Raw genomic sequence first — 15,531 nt, forward strand, 5'->3', positions numbered from 1 at the left:
AAAAACTTAATCATAGATCAGTTTTAATGTTAATAGTAATAGATTTGATGCTGTAGAATTTTGGTGATCCAAAGAAAATTGATGTTATCTAATGTAAAATAATAGTATCCATTTTGTTATTGTTTGCTTTCACACATTTCCAGTTTGATTGCTTTTTCTGAAATTGTCAGGAAAAAGAATTTAATAATGTCAGAAAAGGAATGTTATATAGTAGGAAACAATCAAAGGGAGAAAATTGCTAAATGACTATAACAAAAGATTTTCATTTTTCAATGCACTAGAATTTTTTTGGGAAACTTCACAATACAAAGATTGGTTCTACCCCACTAAAGTGAAGTATGACATTTTTTTGAAAATAGAATTTTTCTAAAAGTAAATCTGGTGAGTTAATTGTAAAAACAGAAAGCAATATGTCCTCTATTCAGAGGACGACTAGGTAAGTCCAGGATGACATTTATTAATGTTTTAAAATATATGATATGGATTTTTTTTTACCAGAGGATAAAGAGGAATATTCTCCTGTGCCCCAATCCCCTACAGCAAGTGCTTCCAAAATGTTGCATGTGTAATTTGTGTTTTTGAAATCCTATCAGAATTGTTTTGGAAGAGTTAACCGTTGGACTTAGTTCCAAGAAATGTTACATTGGGCGCTGTCTAAATTCTCTAGCATACCAAAATTTCACAAAATGAGGAAAATAGCATGCATTCATTTTATTGAACAAAATATTTGGGGCAGAAATATATAGGGAAATCGTCGACAATATCATGGTCAGTGCTAGGGTGAGATGGGGCAGGGACAGACAACCACGTCAGTTGGCATGCACTCAGTTTGCCACAGCTAAACTGATACCAATTTGAAAACACAGAAACATTTTTGAGTTGATTTAGAATACCTCAAATGGTGGAGAGTGCAGATGATAGAAGGAAAGATGGAAGCAAAAAAAAAAAAAATGTTTCATGCATTCTTTCTAAAACACAGTCATTTGAATGGTGACCAGGCTTCTGAAACTGTGGTAGAAGTCTGGATCGCATGGTTGAACTTGTATATGAGATTTGGGAAGCAATACCACCAAATGTAATGTATTTCTTACCCTCTCCCAAGGTCAATGTTGCTGAAAGGACATGCTGCTGTTTGTTCTGCAAGTGCATTGGAAGAGATGGCACAATGGGAGATCCTGGACCACCAGGGAAAAGGGTGATTTTAGTTCAGATTTATGGGTTACTTTGAGTTGTAGTATGTCCTTCAGACATGGGTTTAAGTAGAAATAAGGGGTGATTTTTAACTTCTAAATAGAGCCTCTTATATAAGAGCTTATTATACTCCTCTTTTTATATGTTAAATTAGTCATGGATTTTCCTTGGCATTCTAAATTGGAGTCTTTTTTAAAAGTTTTTGTGGAAGACTCAGGAGAAACAACTGTCAAGATCCTTGATTATCCAGTATTCTAGTACTGATGACAATGATGCAGAAAAATCAGCTGTAATTCCTCATGTTGAATAATGAAAGCCTCTTCCATGTGAATAACCCATTTCAGCATTCATTTTTAATGATGGCAGAGTTATTAAAATCAAGCAGAAGATACTTTTTGTACTCTGCTGAAAACCAGGCTAGATCAGATCACTCTCTTATGGCAAAAGATGTTAAGATGTCTCATTCATCTTAAGCCAGGTCAAAATGTTATCACAGATATATAAACAAAAACAGGCTCATTATTTAAAAACAGAAACCAACAACATTGATTCATATATTTCCTAACCAGAAAAAGTATATGTACCCTTATGTAAAAATATTATTTTGAGCTTTAAGAAATGTTTAAATACATATAAACACTGTGGATATGTTATAATGATTTCAATAGTTTGTTTACGTGTGTTTTATTTTTGAATAATTTATAGATAGCACTATAACTCCCAAGTCACCAGGGCTATGTCTCTGAATATGTCTCTGAAAGTTTTTGGACTAATTATTTCCTGAATGTTTCAGCTTCATGTAAAGAGAGTGGTAGATTTTTTTAAAAAACAAGGCTCAGAAAGAATGGAAAGAAAGGTGTGTGGTCTATTTTTCTATGTGTAGCATAAATCCTAAAAGATTTTTTAATAAAGGGAGAATAATTCTAGTTTATCAGTGGCAAATATAGCTGTGTTGACTTGAATGTTTGTTTAGAAAGAAGCTGTGGAACTATATATAAACCCAGATTTACAATGTTATGATTGACACCCCCTTGAGTTAACTGGACACTTGTCTCAAAATTCCATTTCTTTTTTTTTCTTTTTTATATATATATATATATATATTTAAATATATATATAGAAATATATATAAAATATATATATTTAAATATATATAAAATATATATATATTTAAATATATATATAAATATATATATAAAATATATACATATAAATATATATAATATATACATAAAAATATATATATAATATATATTTATATATAAAATATATATAAATATATAAATATATATATAAAATATATATAAATATATATATAAAATATATATAAATATATATATAAATATATATAAATATATATATAAATATATATAAAATATATATATAAATATATATATTTTTTACTATACTTTAAGTTCTAGGGTACATGTTCACAATGTACAGGTTTGTTACATATGTATACATGTGCCATGTTGGTGTGCTGCACCCATTAACTGGTCATTTACATTAGGTATATCTCCTAATGCTATCCCTCCCCCCTACCCCCACCCCACAACAGGCCCCGGTGTGTGATGTTCCCCTTCCTGTGTCCAAGTGTTCTTATTGTTCAATTCCCACCTATGAGTGAGAACATGCGGTGTTTGGTTTTTTTGTCCCTTTTTTTTTTGAGATGGAGTCTCGCTCTGTCGCCCAGGCTGGAGTGCAGTGGTGCGATCTCGGCTCACTGCAAGCTCCGCCTCCTGGGTTCACGCCATTCTCCTGCCTCAGCCTCCCGAGTAGCTGGGACCACAGGCACCTGCCACCATGCTCGGCTAATTTTTTTATATTTTAGTAGAGACGGGGTTTCACCGTGTGAGCCAGGATGGTCTCGATCTCCTGGCCTCGTGATCTGCCTGCCTGGGCCTCCCAAAGTGCTGGAATTACAGGCGTGAGCCACCACGCCCGGCCAAAATTCCATTTCTTTTTATGTGTGTAAATGCAACCTACATTGGGAAGGAAGGACCATTTTTTTCAAGCACTTACTATTCCACATGAAGTAAAACTGTAAAACTGAATTTGGTTTGGTTACCTCTGATTTCTGGTCCATAGATGCAAATGTTTTCTTCCTTTTCTTATTTCCAGGGACCTCCAGGTTTTAAAGGCAGTGAAGGCTACCTGGGAGAGGAGGGAATCGTTGTAAGTCAAGGCTCTTTTTTATCTCCATTTATCCCTAAAAACTTCTACAATATGAACTTCCTTGAGTCAATTCAGAGGGAAGCAAGAAAGGTGAGATTCTAAGGATTCGTGTACAGAATCTCAGATCTTCTTTTGTCCTCATTGTGCTTTGCTTCTGGTGGTCATTAGTGGTTTATTGACCTATTGTCTCTTCTTTGACTACTCACCAACATTGCACAATGAATTCAATGCAGAAGTAACCTTCTTCACTAGGGGAGTTGAATCACTGCTGTTTCCCCCATTCTGGAGCATTCTGTAAAGGTAAACCAACTCACCACATTGTATATCAAGGACCTCACTCTTTCTTGCATTCACTCGTCCTTCCATCCTCCCATCAATCCATCCAAACATTTGTTTACCAATTATATATTAAACATCTTACCATTTACTACATTATTTATCAAAGACCTCACACTTTAACATATTCATTGGTTCATTCAACAAATATATGTTACGTATATGTGTGTCTGGCAGATTATCAGATACTTAACATATATTTGTAGGCTTCAGCAATAAGAAAAATAAAAGGAAAAATATGGTTTCTACCTCCAGGAAACTTTCAGACTAGTAGAAATGCAAATGAGACAACAGTGATTCTGGTTGTTATACACAAGGGCTAGACTAGAAGTATAGAGACATGCAAAGGAGTGTGGCAGAACAACTCAGTTACCTAACAGCCTTAGCTAAAGTTGGGGCTTGAGAGGGGAATGCTGCAAACAAGGAGTAGTACTTGGGCAGACATTTGAAGGATGAATAGGAATTTCTACAGGCAAAGTTGGGGGAACAGTATGTTCAAGGGCATGTATCTGAGTCAGAGAAGATCATGTTCGTAAGATGGCACATGGTCAACATGGATGGAACCCAGGTCACTGCAGGAGGAAGATATATGTGGCAAGGAAGACTCAGGTTATTGGGAGTCTTGAATCCCCTGCTGAAGATTTGGATTGTGTCTTCTAGTTGATGGGCAGTCACTGAATGGTGGGAAGCACAGGGGTCAAAATTATGGGAGTGTTTAGAAAGCATGCTCAAGCAACATTACAGATGATGATAAGGTAATGGTTATAGGTAAGTCTTGCAGTCATAGGTGCAAGACAGGTCCTAATTTGTGCTTAGGACAGTATGACTAGATATGTTGAGAAGGTTGGAAGGACGTAACTTGGTGACCACTTGGTGAGAGAGAAGCCTCACAGAGGCAGTATGCAAGTGGGATCCAAAGCAAAGAGCTATCTATCATCAGAGTATCTCTGATTTATTTCCACTCTTAGTTTTTATAAGCAAGAACTCTGGATTGTGAACCATGAGCATTCACACTTTTTTTGGTAACAAAAAACTTGTCAAGTTTTCAAGACAGATCCCAGACTACAATAGAAAAAGCTCATTTTGATATGTGCCCTTTCTCAGGGAGAAAGAGGAGCCCCTGGACCAGTGGGAGAGCAAGGTACTAAGGGATGCTATGGCACCAAAGGTCCTAAGGTAAGGATTGCATAAGAGTGTGGAGTTTTCTCAATATTAATTCCATTTTCCTACACTAACTATTACTGTCCTTTTACTTTCAGGGAAACAGGGGACTAAATGGACAGGAGGTATGGTACCAGGCACATCCATTTACCTACCCATATGTTATCTATAAATATTTTTATTTTTGAGATTATTTATCAGTAAATTATACAAATAAAGTTGTCATTGACTTTCCTTTTTTATTACCAGCCATTTCATTTTGTTTCTTCTTCTTTTTCATTATAGGCAATATATATTATTTGTTGATAGTTTCTATTACTGAGTAACCTTTAATATTACCCAGGCCCAGCCTCGCAAAGAGGCTGTATGTGAAACACAAAAATAGAGTTTTTGTTTGGCATCTGACTTCTTTCCACATGCATGTGATGTACTCTGTTCTAATCATATCTATCTTTTCAGGGAGAAGTTGGGGAAACTGGAATTGATGGATTAAATGGAGAACAGGTAGAGCCTTCTTGTACCATAGAGACCCTTCTGAGCTATTTACCATTATGAAAATGAGAATTCTATTAATAGCTTTCCCTTCTTGTTTTTTAGGGTGATAATGGTCTTCCTGGAAGAAAAGGAGAAAAGGGTGATGAGGGATCCCAGGTAGGGATTTAAAAAGGAAGAACATAAAAATTGTACTAGGGATTAAGGGTGTGATTAACAGAGTAGAATAACTACTCAGCTATTGCTACAAAACTGTTTTGTGACAGTCATAAAACCTCAATCACATACAATGATGAACATTTATTTCTTATGTTTCTGAGGGGTTCAGCTGATTGAGGCTGGACATAGCTCGTGTCTGTAAGGTGGCCAGGGGCTTTACTCCATATGTCACTTACCCTCCTGGGACCAGGAGCTAGCCTAACCATGCTAGCCATGACCTTTTTATGCCCATGGCAGAAGCACAAGAAAGCAAGTGGAAACATACTAGAACTCTCAGGCCTTCTTCAGACCTAGGCTCAGAACTCTCTCAACACTTGCATCTCTTTCTGTTGGCCAAATCAATGCCTATTGCCAAACTCAGAGGAAGGGAATCTTGCCCACCACAGTTGGAAGTCATTGTAGAGTTACATGGCAAAGGACACAGGAATAGGGAGAGGTGAAGAACTGGGGCCATCAATGGCAAGCAACTACCATAGTAAGAATAGAAGTGGGGTGTTGACAAGGGTCAGTGGTGCCAGGCAGCACATTGAAGAGTGAATGCCACTCATTCCCACGTAGAATAAATACCAACAGCAGCCATATTTTCATCCTCTACTTTGTCTTTAGAGTGTGAACAGTTGAGTCAGAAACAACCATCTTGGGCAAAGTGCATATTCTTTCTGAATCTCGGTTGCCTTATAAAAGAAAGATAATAAGGAATACCTGGTTCATAGAATATTTGTAAAAAAAACAAGATGACAAGTGTGTCTGGAATGCAGAGTTCACCACTGTGGCAAATAATTGAGTTCACTATTAAATTATTTATATGGTGCTTGAAACTAATTTTTTTGGTTGTTCATCTTTCCAACTTAAAAATAGCCTTGGTAGAAAAATATTTAATTATTCACACCAGGGAGAAGAAAAGCTCTGTTTTTATTAATTTCATTAAAACTTCTTGTCTTGTTCTTCTTCTGATTTGTATTAACTTTAGGGAAGCCCAGGGAAGAGAGGGACTCCTGGTGACCGTGGAGCCAAGGGCCTGCGAGGGGATCCCGTAAGTGCATGGGCTGTGATCTGGAGTTAGGGCTTGATTCCCATCAGTACTTCTGATACGGAGTCTCAATTTCAAGGTACTACAATAGTAACCCTGAGTTTAAAACACCACAGGCATGATTGTAAAATTTTAAATTCAGGTACCTGTGCTAGATCCTCTTCATATACAAATGAGTATGAGCAGTAAAAAGCCCTTGCATGTCTTTTGCAAATGCAATTTTGTAAATACATACTCAGAATTGTTCTTGTGCTTCAAAACAATGAAGAAATTCTGGTTCACTTCATTATCTTCCAAGCACCTCAAAATACAGACAGAATGAGAGAAACAAAGCTATGTCTTTTTTTTCTTTTCCTGTGTTAGTCTGTTCTCACATTGCTAATAAAGACATACCTGAGTCTGGGTAATTTATAAAGGGAAAGAGGTTTAACTGACTCATAGTTCCACATGGCTGAGGTACCCTCACAATCATGAAGAAAGAGCAAAAGGACGTCTTATATGGCGGCAGGCAAGAGAGCTTGTGCAGGGGAACTTCCATTTATAAAACCATCAGATCCCATGAGACTTACTCACTACCACAAGAACAGTATGGGGGAAACCACCACCATGATTCAATTATTTCCACCTGGCCCCACTCTTGACATGTGGGGATTATTACAATTCAAGATGAGATATGGGAGGAGACACAGCCAAACCACTATCAGTTCTCCAAGAATTTTTCTCAAGAATATCAGTCTCATTTCCTGTAACCCAGGCCAAGTAGAATTATATTAGGCAAAACTTATGACATAAAGACACTGCTCTTGCAGGGGCACAACCCATGTTAAAGATAAAATAAAGATACCAATATATAGGGAATATGCCAAGTCCAATAGAACATCAGTACTATAGAATTTTCGTCACCATACCCACACTTAAGTCTCCAAAACCTTAATGAATTAAGATTTAGCTTTGTTTTAAAATGTTTATTGAACTGTAACATACATCAGAAAAGTCCCTGAGTTATAAATACACATCTTAATGAATGTGAATATGCCTGTGTAGTCAACACCAGGTAAAGAAATAGAACATTACCAGCATCTCAGAAGCCCCCTCATGCCCACTGCAGCCACTACTCACCTTCCCCAAGGTAATCACTATCCTGTCACTATAAATTAGTTTTATGTGTTCTGGAACTTGATATAAATGGAATCATATAAGTGTCTGCTCTTTTTTTCTGGCTTCTTTTGCTTTATACTTGTAAGATGAATCAATGTTGTGTATAACAATAGTTCATTCAATCTCGTGGCTGCATTGCATAGTATTTCATTGTGTGAATATGCCATGATTTATTCATTTTACTAATGATATGTGGGTTGTTCCCAGTTTTTGCTTTTATAAACAGTGCTGCTATGAATATTCTTATATATGTCTTTTGATGCACTTTTGTACATATTTATATTGGGTCTATATTTTAAGAGTAGAATTTCTGGATTATAATGTGTATGGCCATACTCAGATTGTCTTTACAGTCAAATGGTTTTCAAAAGTTTGTATTTATTTATACTCTCACTAGCAATGTATGAGAACAGTATTACACACTCATCAGAATGGTTACAATTTATAAAAAACAATACCAAGTGCTGATAAGGATGTGGGACACCTGGGAATCTCATGCGGATTTTTGTTTTCTTTAATATAACCTCTTGTATACAATGGGTTGATCAGAGAAGGAATTTGATGCAATATATATGAACATATAAATGTTAGGCAACTGTATTTAAAAACAGGAATTTGCGCATGAAGAAAACATTGTTGACTAAGTGACATCTTCTGATAATGGTGTCCTGAGAATTTTCAAACTTCAAAGAATCTAATTTAGAACCAAAGAACTATCCACATATAAGCACAACTTAGAAATATTAGTTCAAATACAGAGACATTTCAGTCATCCATATATGATGACCAAAAATTCGTTTGGGGCATTGCTATATAACTTCCACTGATTTTGATCAGAATTTCTCCTAAATTGTCTGCTAAAGATTGTGTGATTGTGTAACATATTTTAAAGAGTCTGAATAATGTAAAGAGCTTTCTATTTTAAAAGAAATGCTCTATGACTTCCAACTGTAAAACAACTCTAAGCTTTTTGCATGTGGCTTCAGTGCATTACTATTTCAGGAAAAATTGGGGATAAATAAATAGAACACACATGATCAGTTTATTCTTAGGAAAGCATGTAAATAATGCAAATTTTTGAAACCCTAAGTTTATTCAGATAGGATTTATGATCACATGGAAGTGCATTTGGCTGTTTGGAATTTCCCATCTTGACGAGCTGTTTGGAATTTCCCATACTGACTGGAAGTGATTTTTTAATGGGTGCAGCACACCAACATGGCACATGTATACATATGTAACAAACCTGCACGTTGTGCACATGTACCCTAAAACTTAAAGTATAATAATAATAAATTTAAAAAAAAATATTGGGGGAAAACAGTTAAATCATTTGATCTATAGAGGCTATAGTAAGGTTCATTTTGACAATTTTTTTTTTATTTTTTATTATACTTTAAGTTTTAGGGTACATGTGCACAATGTGCAGGTTAGTTACATATGTATACATGTGCCATGCTGGTGTGCTGCACCCATTAACTCATCATTTAGCTTTAGGTATATCTCCTAATGCTATCCCTCCCCCCCACCCCACAACAGTCCCCAGAGTGTGATGTTCCCCTTCCTGTGTCCATGTGTTCTCATTGTTCAATTCCCACCTATGAGTGAGAACATGCAGTGTTTGGTTTTTTGTCCTTGTGATAGTTTACTGAGAATGATGATTTCCAGTTTCATCCATGTCCCTACAAAGGACATGAACTCATCATTTTTTTATGGCTGAATAGTATTGCATGATGTATATGTGTCACATTTTCTTAATCCAGTCTATCATTGTTGGACATTTGGGTTGGTTCCAAGTCTTTCCTATTGTGAATAGTGCCGCAATAAACATACGTGTGCATGTGTCTTTATAGCAGCATGATTTATAGTCCTTTGGGTATATACCCAGTAATGGGATGGCTGGGTCAAATGGTATTTCTAGTTCTAGATCCCTGAGGAATTGCCACACTGACTTCCACAATGGTTGAACTAGTGTACAGTCCCACCAACAGTGTAAAAGTGTTCCTATTTCTCCACATCCTCTCCAGCACCTGTTGTTTCCTGACTTTTTAATGATTGCCATTCTAACTGGAGTGACGTGGTATCTCATTGTGGTTTTGATTTGCATTTCTCTGATGGCCAGTGATGATGAGCATTTTTTCATGTGTTTTTTGGCTGCATAAATGTCTTCTTTTGAGAAGTGTCTGTTCATGTCCTTCGCCCACTTTTTGATGGGGTTGTTTGTTTTCTTTCTTGTAAATTTGTTGGAGTTCATTGTAGATTCTGGATATTAGCCCTTTGTCAAATGAGTAGGTTGTGAAAATTTTCTCCCATGTTGTAGGTTGCCTGTTCACTCTGTTGGTAGTTTCTTTTGCTGTGCAGAAGCTCCTTAGTTTAATTAGATCCCATTTGTCAATTTTGGCTTTTGTTGCCATTGCTTTTGGTGTTTTAGACATGAAGTCCTTGCCCATGTCTGTATCCTGAATGGTAATGCCTAGGTTTTCTTCTAGGGTTTTTATGGTTTTAGGTCTAACGTTTAAGTCTTTAATCCATCTTGAATTAATTTTTGTATAAGGTGTAAGGAAGGGATCCAGTTTCAGCTTTGTACATATGGCTAGCCAGTTTTCCCAGCACCATTTATTAAATAGGGAATGCTTTCCCCATTGCTTGTTTTTGTCAGGTTTGTCAAAGATCAGATAGTTGTAGATATGCGGCATTATTTCTGAGGGCTCTGTTCTGTTCCATTGATCTATATCTCTGTTTTGGTACCAGTACCATGCTGTTTTGGTTACTGTAGCCTTGTAGTATAGTTTGAAGTCAGGTAGCGTGATGCCTCCAGCTTTGTTCTTTTGGCTTAGGATTGACTTGGTGATGCAGGCTCTTCTTTGGTTCCATATGAACTTTAAAGTAGATTTTTCCAATTCTGTGAAGAAAGTCATTGGTAGCTTGATGGGGATGGCATTGCATCTATAAATTACCTTGGGCAGTATGGCCATTTTCACAATATTGATTCTTCCTACCCATGGGCATGGAATGTTCTTCCATTTGTTTGTATCCTCTTTTATTTCCTTGAGCAGTGGTTTGTAGTTATTGAAGATGTCCTTCACATCCCTTGTAAGTTGGATTCCTAGGTGTTTTATTCTCTTTGAAGCAATTGTGAATGGGAGTTCACTCATGATTTGCCTCTCTGTTTGTCTGTTATTGGTATATAAGAATGCTTGTGATTTTTGCACATTGATTTTGTATCCTGAGACTTTGCTGAAGTTGCTTATCAGCTTAAGGAGATTTTGGGCTGAGACAATGGGGTTTTCTAGATATACACTCATGTCATCTGCAAACAGGGACAATTTGACTTCCTCTTTTCATAATTGAATACCCTTTATTTCCTTCTCCTGCCTAATTGCCCTGGCCAGAACTTCCAACACTATGTTGAATAGGAGTGGTGAGAGACGGCATCCCTGCCTTGTGCCAGTTTTCAAAGGGAATGCTTCCAGCTTTTGCACATTAAGTATGATATTGGCTGTGGGTTTGTCATAGATAGCTCTTCTTATTTTGAGATACGTCCCATCAATACCTAATTTATTGAGAGTTTTTAGCATGAAGGGTTGTTGAATTTTGTCAAAGGCTTTTTCTGCATCTATTGAGATAATCATGTGGTTTTTGTCTTTGGTTCTGTTTATATGCTGGATTACATTTATTGATTTGCGTATATTGAACCAGCCTTGCATCCCAGGGATGAAGCCCACTTGATCATGGTGGATAAGCTTTTTGATGTGCTGCTGGATTTGGTTTGCCAGTATTTTATTGAGGATTTTTGCATCAATGTTCATCAAGGATATTGGTCTAAAATTCTCTTTTTTGGTTGTGTCTCTGCCCGGCTTTGGTATCAGGATGATGCTGGCCTCATAAAATGAGTTAGGGAGGATTTCCTCTTTTTCTATTGATTGGAATAGTTTCAGAAGGAATAGTACCAGTTCCTCCTTGTACCTCTGGTAGAATTTGGCTGTGAATCCATCTGGTCCTGGACTCTCTTTGGTTGGTAAGCTATTGATTATTGCCACAATTTCACAGCCTGTTATTGGTCTATTCAGAGATTCAACTTCTTCATGGTTTAGTCTTGGGAGGGTGTATGTGTCAAGGAATTTTTCCATTTCTTCTAGATTTTCTAGTTTATTTGCACAGAGGTGTTTGTAGTATTCTCTGATGGTAGTTTGTATTTCTGTGGGATTGGTGGTGATATCCCCTTTATCATTTTTTATTGTGTCTATTTGATTCTTCTCTCTTTTCTTCTTTATTAGTCTTGCTAGTAGTCTATCAATTTTGTTGATCCTTTCAAAAAACCAGCTCTTGGATTCATTAATTTTTTGAAGGGTTTTTTGTGTCTCTATTTCCTTCAGTTCTGCTCTGATTTTAGTTATTTCTTGCCTTCTGCTAGCTTTTGAATGTGTTTGCTCTTGCTTTTCTAGTTCTTTTAATTGTGATGTTAGGGTGTCAATTTTGGATCTTTCCTGCTTTCTCTTGTGGGCATTTAGTGCTATAAATTTCCCTCTACACACTGCTTTGAATGCGTCCCAGAGATTCTGGTATGTTGTGTATTTGTTCTTGTTGGTCTCAAAGAACATCTTTATTTCTGCCTTCATTTCGTTATGTACCCAGTAGTCATTCAGGAGCAGGTTGTTCAGTTTCTATGTAGTTGAGCGGTTTTGAGTGAGTTTCTTAATCCTGAGTTCTAGTTTGATTGCACTGTGGTCTGAGAGACAGTTTGTTATAATTTCTGTTCTTTTACATTTGCTGAGGAGAGCTTTACTTCCAAGTATGTGGTCAGTTTTGGAATAGGTGTGGTATGGTGCTGAAAAAAATGTATATTCTGTTGATTTGGGGTGGAGAGTTCTGTAGATGTCTATTAGGTCTGCTTGGTGCAGAGCTGAGTTCAATTCCTGGGTATCCTTGTTAACTTTCTGTCTCGTTGATCTGTCAAATGTTGACAGTGGGGTGTTAAAGTCTCCCATTATTATTGTGTGGGAGTCTAAGTCTCTTTGTAGTCACTCAGGACTTGCTTTATGAATCTGGGTGCTCCTGTATTGGGTGCATATATATTTAGGACAGTTAGCTCTTCTTGTTGAATTGATCCCTTTACCATTATGTAATGGCCTTCTTTATCTCTTTTGATCTTTGTTGGTTGAAAGTCTATTTTATCAGAGACTAGGATTGCAACCCCTGCCTTTTTTTGTTTTCCATTTGCTTGGTAGATCTTCCTCCATCCTTTTATTTTGAGCCTGTATGTGTCTCTGCACGTGAGATGGGTTTCCTGAATACAGCACACTGCTGGGTCTTGACTCTTTATCCAATTTGCCAGTCTGTGTCTTTTAATTGGAGCATTTAGTCCATTTACATTTAAAGCTAATATTGTTATGTGTGAATTTGATCCTGTCATTATGATGTTAGCTGGTTATTTTGCTCGTTAGTTGATGCAGTTTCTTCCTAGCATCGATGGTCTTTACATTTTGGCACGATTTTGCAGCGGCTGGTACTGGTTGTGCCTTTCCATGTTTAGTGCTTCCTTCAGGAGCTCTTTTAGGGCAGGCCTGGTGGTGACAAAATCTCTCAGCATTTGCTTGTCTGTAAAGTATTTTATTTCTCCTTCACTTATGAAGCTTAGTTTGGCTGGGTATGAAATTCTGGGTTGAAAATTCTTTTCTTTAAGAATGTTGAATATTTGCCCCCACTCTCTTCTGGATTGTAGAGTTTCTGCCAAGAGATCTGCTGTTAGTCTGATGGGCTTCCCTTTGTGGGTAACCCGACCTTTCTCTCTGGCTGCCCTTAACATTTTTTCCTTCATTTCAACTTTGGTGAATCTGACAATTATGTGTCTTGGAGTTGCTCTTCTCGAGGAGTATCTTTGTGGTGTTCTCTGTATTTCCTGAATCTGAATGTTGGCCTGCCTTGCTAGATTGGGGAAGTTCTCCTGGATAATATCCTGCAGAGTGTTTTCCAACTTGGTTCCATTCTCCCCATCACTTTCAGGTACACCAATCAGACGTAGAGTTGGTCTTTTCACATAGTCCCATATTTCTTGGAGGCTTTGCTCGTTTCTTTTTATTCTTTTTTCTCTAAACTTCCCTTCTCGCTTCATTTCATTCATTTCATCTTCCATCACTGATACCCTTTCTTCCAGTTGATTGCATCGGCTCCTGAGGCTTCTGCATTCTTCATGTAGTTCTCGAGCCTTGGTTTTCAGCTCCATCAGCTCCTTTAAGCACTTCTCTGTATTGGTTATTCTAGTTATACATTCGTCTAAGGTTTTTTCAAAGTTTTCAACCTCTTTGCCCTTGGTTTGAATTTCCTCCTGTAGCTCAGAGTAGTTTGATCATCTGAAGTCTTCTTCTCTCAACTCGTCAGTCATTCTCCATCCAGCTTTGTTCCATTGCTGGTGAGGAACTGCGTTCCTTTGGAGGAGGAGAGGCCCTCTGCTTTTTAGAGTTTCCAGTTTTTCTGCTCTGTTTTTTCCCCAGCTTTGTGGTTTTATCTACTTTTGGTCTTTGATGATGGTGATGTACAGATGGGTTTTTGGTGTGGATGTCCTTTCTGTTTGCTAGTTTTCCTTCTAGCAGAAAGGACCCTCAGCTGCAGGTCTATTGGAGTTTGTTAGAGGTCCACTCCAGACCCTGTTTGCCTGAGTAACAGCAGCGGTGGCTGCAGAACAGCGGATTTTCGTGAACCGCAAATGCTGCTGTCTGATCGTTCCTCTGGAAGTTTTGTCTCAGAGGAGTACCTGGCCATGTGAGGTGACAGTCTGCCCCTACTGGGGGGTGCCTCCCAGTTAGGCTGCTTGGGGGTCAGGGGTCAGGGACCCACTTGAGGAGGCACTCTGCCCATTCTCAGATCTCCAGGTGCATGCTGGGAGAACCACTGCTCTCTTCAAAGCTGTCAGACAGGGACATTTAAGTCTGCAGAGGTTACTGCTGTCTTTTTGTTTGTCTGTGCCCTGCCCCCAGAAGTGGAGCCTACAGAGGCAGGCAGGCCTCCTTGAGCTGTGGTGGGCTCCACCCAGTTCGAGCTTCCCAGCTGCTTTGTTTACCTAAGCAAGCCTGGGCAATGGCGTGCACCCCTCCCCCAGCCTCACTGCTGCCTTGCAGTTTGATCTCAGACTGCTGTGCTAGCAATCAGCAAGACTCCGTGGGCGTAGGACCCTCCAAGCCAGGTGCAGGATATCATCTCCTGGTGCGCTGTTTTTTAAGCCTGTCGGAAAAGCACAGTATTAGGGTGGGAGTTACCTGATTTTCCAGGTGCAGTCTGTCACCCCTTTCTTTGACTAGGAAAGGGAACTCCCTGACCCCTTGCACTTCCTGAGTGAGGCAATGCCTCGCCCTGCTTCGGCTCGCACAGGGTGCACTGCACCCACCATCCTGCGACCGCTGTCTGGTACTCCCTAGTGAGATGAACCTGGTACCTCAGATGGAAATGCAGAAATCACCCGTCTTCTGTGTCGCTCATGCTGGGAGCTGTAGACCAGAGCTGTTCCTATTCGGCCATCTTCGCTGCCAGATGATGACAATATATTATTATAAGCCCATGTTTAATAGTAAATTTGTGGAAGATAATGCCTTTTTACCCAGTTGTATACATATAGAAAGAGTAAATCGGTTCATATTCACATTGACCAACTATCTATATGCAATTTGGGTTGTTCTATTCTGTAAAATGTGCTGGTATATGATTCTTTTTATGTTATCTCTTCAAGTAGTTTAGAATTGAACTACAATAAGGGGCTTTTATGTCCAGTGAAATGA

General features: G+C 38.1%; 1 protein-coding gene across 1 annotated transcript in view; it reads left to right on the top strand.

Annotated features, from left to right (window-relative positions):
- The window catches only part of COL6A6 (collagen type VI alpha 6 chain), a 167,621-nt gene that overhangs the window by 76,964 nt on the left and 75,126 nt on the right, over positions 1–15,531 (top strand). Inside the window, exons 12-18 of the mRNA XM_024244881.3 lie at positions 1,103–1,195; positions 3,313–3,366; positions 4,807–4,878; positions 4,962–4,988; positions 5,323–5,367; positions 5,461–5,514; positions 6,545–6,607. Of these exons, the coding sequence (XP_024100649.3) occupies positions 1,103–1,195; positions 3,313–3,366; positions 4,807–4,878; positions 4,962–4,988; positions 5,323–5,367; positions 5,461–5,514; positions 6,545–6,607 (408 nt within the window). The remainder of the gene's footprint in view (positions 1–1,102; positions 1,196–3,312; positions 3,367–4,806; positions 4,879–4,961; positions 4,989–5,322; positions 5,368–5,460; positions 5,515–6,544; positions 6,608–15,531) is intronic.

This window comes from Pongo abelii, chromosome 2 (assembly GCF_028885655.2).
Source record: "Pongo abelii isolate AG06213 chromosome 2, NHGRI_mPonAbe1-v2.0_pri, whole genome shotgun sequence".
Lineage (NCBI taxonomy): Eukaryota > Metazoa > Chordata > Mammalia > Primates > Hominidae > Pongo > Pongo abelii.